The sequence below is a fragment of the Apodemus sylvaticus genome, chromosome 23 (genome assembly GCF_947179515.1).
Source record: "Apodemus sylvaticus chromosome 23, mApoSyl1.1, whole genome shotgun sequence".
NCBI classification, from domain to species: Eukaryota; Metazoa; Chordata; class Mammalia; order Rodentia; family Muridae; genus Apodemus; species Apodemus sylvaticus.
In genome coordinates this window covers 57,411,251-57,418,156 of record NC_067494.1, presented here as the reverse complement: position 1 = coordinate 57,418,156, position 6,906 = coordinate 57,411,251, and the positions used below count along the sequence as shown (strand labels likewise).

General features: G+C 50.1%; 2 protein-coding genes across 2 annotated transcripts in view; both read right to left on the bottom strand.

Moving 5' to 3' along the window:
• LOC127674227 (ankyrin repeat domain-containing protein 26-like) overlaps positions 1–2,054 on the bottom strand; it is a 98,595-nt gene extending 96,541 nt beyond the window's left edge. The window contains exon 1 of the mRNA XM_052170050.1: positions 1,954–2,054. The gene's annotated coding sequence lies outside the window, so the exon portion shown is untranslated. The remainder of the gene's footprint in view (positions 1–1,953) is intronic.
• The window catches only part of LOC127673819 (coiled-coil domain-containing protein 3-like), a 116,874-nt gene that overhangs the window by 109,649 nt on the left and 319 nt on the right, over positions 1–6,906 (bottom strand). The window contains 2 exon segments of the mRNA XM_052169565.1: positions 646–911; positions 1,560–1,878. Of these exon segments, the coding sequence (XP_052025525.1) occupies positions 646–911; positions 1,560–1,878 (585 nt within the window).

Here is a 6,906-nt window from a genome sequence, read left to right as displayed (position 1 = left end):
CAGTCATAATGGACACTTACAGACACTGAACACTCTCAAGCACTAGGCCAAGAGATTTACATATTTTAATCAAATGAGTGCAATATGGCTTTGGTTTTGGTCTCCCTTTTGAATCAGGGGAACCTGAGACATGCGTGCCCTCCTCTCATCTCGCTCCTACATTGTGAAGACACCTTACCAAGCACTAACCCTTGGGCATCCAAAGCCTAGGAGTAGCAATGGCTCATGGCAAACGGGAAGCAAAAAAAAGGAATCCAGGAACTAGCCACAGCAGGATCCAGTCCCAAAGGCATAGCCCAAGTGATTTATCTGCTCCAGGTAGGTGGATCTTCTGAAACGTCCACAGCCCCCCACCCTAGCTGGGCACCAAGACTGACAGAGAGGAAGGTGAACATCTCAAATTCAAACTGGAACACGTAGGATATAACTCTTGCCTCGTCTGACTTCTTCCTATTCTTAACAAGCGCTTTACACTTGAGCATGTAATAATGTTTGCACTGCATTTGCTCTGTGTCAAGCTGGGAGAGAGACAGGAGGATACATCATTTAAACGAGCATTCTTGACTCCCTCGACCATGACTTAGTTGTCATAGACAATAGGACTTATTGTTCTGCCAAGTCACAGACTGTGCAGCCAGTTCTTACCCGGTTGTCTTCCTGGATCTCCCAGTCACTCGAGAAAGTTGTCAGCTGCTGCCCTTGGGAACAGTTAGCAAACTGGAAAAGGCCGGAAAACATCCTTCCATTCTCCTGTGTGTCTGGAAAGATGGCATCTTGGAAATTGACTCCGTGCGGCAAGAGATTGTAATTTTCATCCATCCTAAGGGGAAAGGGTCAAAGCAGAGACATAGGTGAGGCGAATGGAGATGGGCCAGATACAGTCTGGTTTACAAAGGACAGAAACTGTCTTGCTAATGTCACCATGAAGTCTGGCATGGTTCTCAGGAAGGGACTTCTACCATTAACACTTCTCATTGCTTTCTTCTTTGCTTGAGTCTAGCTTAAGCGTTTCTAAAGAATGGAGTCTAGACAAGGCACAAGGTCTCAGGTGTTGGCATTCCTGTGGGTCTGTCTCCCATGTCTTATAATGTCCGTTGCTTCCTGGTGAGCAGACAGAAGTTGTAATGTGACCTGGATTTAAGCCTCACTGCTACACTGGGCTTGTGATGCGAAGCCAGCTTCTTCTTTAAGCACCACTGTCTTCCTGTCTGCTACAACAGGACTGTAATAGAATATAGTCTCTTGGTGTTATCATGGGGATCACAATGGAAAACTGTAAACGTGACTCAGTGGGTAAGAGCACTTCCTGCTCAAGTGTGAGGACCCAAGGTCAAATACATAGCACCCCCATAAAAAGCCTGTTGTGACTGGGCATGCCAGTAACACGAACACTGGGCAACAGAGACAGGCAGATCTTGAGAACCTGCCAGCCCAGCCTAGCCAAAACGGCAAGTTTCCAGGTCGATGAGAAGCCCTATCTCAGGGAAATAAAGTGGATAGACAGAAAAAGATGCCACACATACTCCAGGGCATGCACCACATACACACCCAGCACACACATCCAACAGGCACAAGGATAACAAAGAACTTGGCACAGAGCATACTGCCCCATGCCTGGTCACACAGCATCTCCACCTGGGCGGAGTAGAAGAGCCCTCCCTCTCCAGCTTGGTACTGCCATGGCAGGTAGTTGTAGAGGCCGGGCACCTCGGAATGCAGCGCCAGCACCTTGGCATACATGAGGGTCTCGGCCAGCTCGGAGCGGCAGCCTTCGCTCAGGGGTCTCCACTCCGATGGCAGCTGGCAGGCTCGCGCGGGCACCTGGGAGGCAGCGAGGCAGAGCGCGGCTAGCAGCAGCGGGAGCGGGCGTGAAGGCGGCTAAGCTCTAGCCCGGGCGCAAGGCCTGGCCTGGTGCCAGGGGCAGCGGGGAGCCGGGAAGCCCGCAGCGCCTACCGGGGAACGGCGGCCGGGGCGCTCGGCTGTACATGCTCTGGAGAGCTGGGTGCGCGACTAGCATTAAGACCGGGATCACCATGCCCCAGCCTTCTCCCCGCCATGCTTAAAAAGGGTGGAGAGGAAGTGACGGGAGGGGTGGGAATTGGGGCGGGACCGCGGCAGGGGCGGGGAGTCCCACAACCCAGCAAAGGTCCTACAAGGGCTCCTGGGAGGAAGGGGCCGACCCTTGTGCCCTGGGACTCCAGTGTGACTAGATGTGATGTGCATGCAAGGTCTTGACCACCAGACTCAATTAGTTTGTAGGGTGTCATTTATCTGCTAGCTCAGAGCTTGTCAAGAGTAAAGAGTTGTTCCCTACGCAGGTGTTCTGCAACTATTGCTCTCAATTTGCACCATGGAGTGCTCTGGAGACTTTAAGTTTTCTATGCAAGTCATTTAGAATCAAAGCACATGGAAATCAAATCCTAGTTTATCTTCCCAGAACTTCGCATTAAATAATATTTTCCTCTCTCCCTCCCTCCCTCTACTCCCTTCTCCCTCTCATCTCCTCATCCCCTCTTCCTCTCTTGTCTGTTCCTCCTCTCCCAGCAGCAAGCACGCTCCCTCCCTCTGCAGTCAGCAAGCAATAGCCATGGGTTTGCATGGAGTTGCAGGAGGGAAGAGGCAGAAAAGAATCTCAAACAAAGGGAAATTTCAAATGAAAGAAGAAAGGCAGTGAGCAGCCAGGCCCTGTGGAACACAGCTCCAGCCCCGCCATTTAGCATGCTTAGCTGGAGATGCAGCCCAGTCACTACAACAGCCGCACACTATCAGTATTGCCACAAACAGTTATTCAGTATCTCTGGCGCTTGCTGCTACTTTGACTGTTCTCAGGATTCAGCTGTATTTTAGTCAGTCACATTATGGGGGGAAAGAAATGTCCCCTGGAGAAAACTGTTGCACCGCTCCAAGTGTCAGCCAGCTAGCACATCCAGATAGGCATGTTCCAAGGTGCAGCAATGCCACGTGACATCATTCAAGTTAATCTGCAGAAAAATTAAACATGCAGGGAAACTGAAGGAGGGAGCCAAGTGGGACTGGCTTGGTTTCAGATGCCACTGAGATGGCCTCAGGGTATGGGTTCCACGGGAAATGTTTGCTAGGATTCATGGGAGCTCTGACTTCCACAAAGGAGACAGGACACGGGAGAGCCACAAGTCACAGGCTCCATTTGGTGACAGGAATCTACAAAGGTCTTAGGGAGCTATGGCATCTTCAGGGAGGTGAGTGAGGGGAGGGGAGCAGAATATTTCTCATCTGTTCACATTTCCTGAGTGCGTTCCACAGTGACCTCGGCCTTGACCTTGAGGGAAGGAAGGTCAGGTTCCCTGGAGCCGGGAAGGTGGCTCAGTTGGTAAAGAGCTTCCTGAATGTGCCCTAGGACCTGAGTTTGAATCCATGCTCTGTGTCACACACCAGAGGTGACTGACATGTATCTGCAGTCCAAGCAATGGGGAGGTGGAGACAGCGGCATCTCTGGAGTTCATTGGTCAGTTAGTCCAGCTTCAGGCTAAGTAAGGAACTCTCAAGAATAAGATGCTTGGACTGGAGAGATGGCTCAGGGGTGAAGAGCACTAGCTGTTCTTCTGAAGGTCCTGAGTTCAAATCCCAGCAACCACAGGGTGGCTCACAACCATCCATAATGAGATCTGGCACCCTCTTCTGAACTGTCTAAAGACAGCTACAGTGTACTTATGTATAATAAATAAATAAATCTTCTTTAAAAAGATGGTTGGCAGCTAGGAACATGCTCCCTCCCTCAGCCACCCACGTTCGCTCCAAAAGATAATGAATAGTTGTTTGCTGGGTATGGTCGCTCATGCCTTGTCCATACTCAGGAGGCCGAGGCAGATGGATCATAAGTTTGAGGCTAGCGTCAGCTAATTAGAGTCTGTCTCAAAAATTCCAAGAACCAAACAAAATACTAATATAAGGTTGTTGTACTAAGCCTCGAAGTTCCGGGGTGTTTGGTACACAGGGTTACTGGGGTGGTGGGCTGTGACTAGATGCTCTGCTGATTTCTATTTGACTTCTCTCTTGCTTCTTCTTGCTTTTTGTCTCAGTCTGGATGTCCTGCCACGCCCCTCTCGCCTTAAAAATAGACCTGTGCAGGGTCCTTCTCTCTAACCTCATGAAAGGCATTATCTCTGATCCTGCATTCAGAGAGGAGGTGTCTTGGCAGGTGCAAGGCAGGGAAGGGGCTGCGGGTTGTCAGCACACCAGGGCCCAGGGTGTTTATTCTCACCCTCTCCCACTCCTTGAGGCCCATCTCTGAGCCCTCTCTGGGTCACCTGCTATTTGTACTAAGTTGGAAACCTGGTCCGCATGCAGTTATCCTGTTTCCCACCAGAGCCTCGCACAGTCAGCCCATCAGTAAGACAGCACACATGATTCCATGCTCTGGAATTTCAACAGCTGTTACCACCTCTTTTTAAACATTGTGTTTTGCAAGTAGCCAGTCCATATTTCAATTTCAGTCTCTCTGTTCTTCCTAGCTTTTTATCACGCGCCAGAGATTTCTTTGCAAACACAACTACATCTCTGGCTCATCTTTGACAGGCTGGATTCTTCAGTCCACTACCTCCATGGCTCTTGGAGAGCACAGAGGACAGAGGCAGGTCCTTACTGTGCAAACTCAGGTCCGCAGCACACACTATCACCAATTTCCTCGTTTGTCAATGTGTCTCCTTAGCGGCCTCAAGCTACAATATTGGGGGTTGGGTGTGAGGAATAAACCATCCTTCAGGCATTCTTTGCTGTGCACACTGCCAGCAGTCTGCTCTACCCATGGGAAGCTTGGCTTTGAGCCTGTGGCAACAGAGCGGGCAGGGGCTGCGTGAGTAACTGGGCCTCTTGCAGATGTTCACTGCCTGCCACAGTGAACAGGGCGCTCCCTGAGTAACGCTGTGTCCAGTGAGGAGCAGGACTAGACTCCACCTATAGTTTGAGGATTGCTGCAACTACTTTTACTCCAGTCAGGATCAAACAAACTCTCTGTGGCCCAGATATGCGACTGAGAAATGGCGGCTGACTGTTGTGTGAGTCCTTACTGTGTGTGGAGTTGTCTGATAAGTCAGGATCGAGGTGCTCTAGTTAGGGTTTTATCAGGCTGAAGCAAGTAAGCACACCTGAGACTAGGAACCTCTGTTGGGAAAAATGCCTCTACCAGACGGCCCACTAGGCGAGTCTGTGGGGTGCTTTCTTGATTGATGATTGATGTGGCAGTCTTGGTTCTAGAGGTTTCAGTTCATCAGGACAGGGAGGGGCTCAAGTCATGGTGGCCAGAAGTAGGAGTGGTGAGTAAGGAAGAAAGGAGAGAAGGGAGCGGAGGGGAGGAGTCAACACTGTGGGCTTTCCTCCTTGCCCCGCCCCTTTTCCCTCTGGCTCCCAGGCTGGAATAGCGCTGCCCACCACATTCAGGGACAGACTGCCCGCCTTAGTCCTCTGTGGAAACGCCCTCATGTACACATCTAGAGTGCTTCCTTTGCTAACCTGATCAGCACTTTTCAATCCAATTAAGTTAACAATATTAGCCATCACAGCAAGGCCAGCTCAGACTAGTACCGAAATACTGACGCCACCCCAAGCCAGAACTCAAAGCCTGGGCTTGCTTTCCCAGCACCTGCAGAGCAGTGGCTCATGACTGTCAGGAACTACAGTCCCTGGGGATCCAGCGCCCTCTTCTGGCTTCCACTCACATTGCACGCACGTGGTTCTCAGACACATGCAGGCAAACACACAAACATTAAAATAAAATTGTTTTCGAAAGCCAAGGCAATAATTAACACCAAGAAAAAAATCTGTAGAAGAAATGGGAAGTTGGCATTTCCCCAGGCACAGCACAAACAGCGAGCGCTTGCTTAATCTAAGAGTGGGACGCGCCCTGTTGGGAAGACTGGAAGGAGGTCAGGGAGGGGTGAGAGTAAAACACCAGGTTCTCACATGCCTGCAGAGAAAACAAACAGGCAATATTATTACAGTGTCAACCCAGGAGAAAAACAAAGCAATGTCAACAACCCGCTGACCAGTGCGGCTCAAGGCAAGTGGCTCAGCCTCTGCAAGGCTTTGCTCTTCTGGGTTTCAAGGGTGAGCTTATTGGCATGGGCGCTGAGTTTGAGAAGGATAGTTAAAAACAAAACAAGGGAGACAGTGGGCTGTTCAGCCACTCTCTCTCAGGAGACCCCCCTCTGGCCCCCGGCTACCTGCAGCAGCATGAAGGAAGGCTAGGTGCCTGTTCCAAGGGTGCCTGTCAACTGTCCCCACCCCCTTCCTATTTTGTGCTCCTACACAAGCCAGTTCCTGATAGCTAATGTCATTTCCCAAGGACCAATGGTATTTGAGGGCTCTCCAAAACATCTCAAGGAAAAAGTATATACATATATATATATATACAATTATATGTATATAATTTTATATTTGCATATGTATATAAAATCCTGTGCATATGCATATTTGTATACATAAATCTATACATATATCATATACATATACACATACATATACATAAGGGAGGGGTGGTGTCTCACTCCTGCAATCTCAGTATCATTTTGGAAGCAGAGGCAGGAGGCTCCTACAAGCTCAAGGCCAGCTTAGCCAGGGCAACATCAAAGAGACCCAGCTGTACTCTGATGTTAGCCCCAGCTTGTTAAGAGCAGCAGCAGCAGAGGATTCCAGCCTCTGCCACGTCCCCTACATCCTGTAAGCTGTGGACTGCCTCCCTCTTCTGCCAGGCCATGTGTTTTAAAAGATCCCCTAAAAGGAGCTACACCTGTATGTAGAGCAGGCATCAAGGGACTCAGGCTCATTGTCTGACACACACCATGCCCCAAGATTCTGTAGGCAAAAGCCCTCCTCTCACTCGCCAGTTGGATGCCTTTGGTTTCAGGTCCCCCTCCACAGTTTCTGACAGAC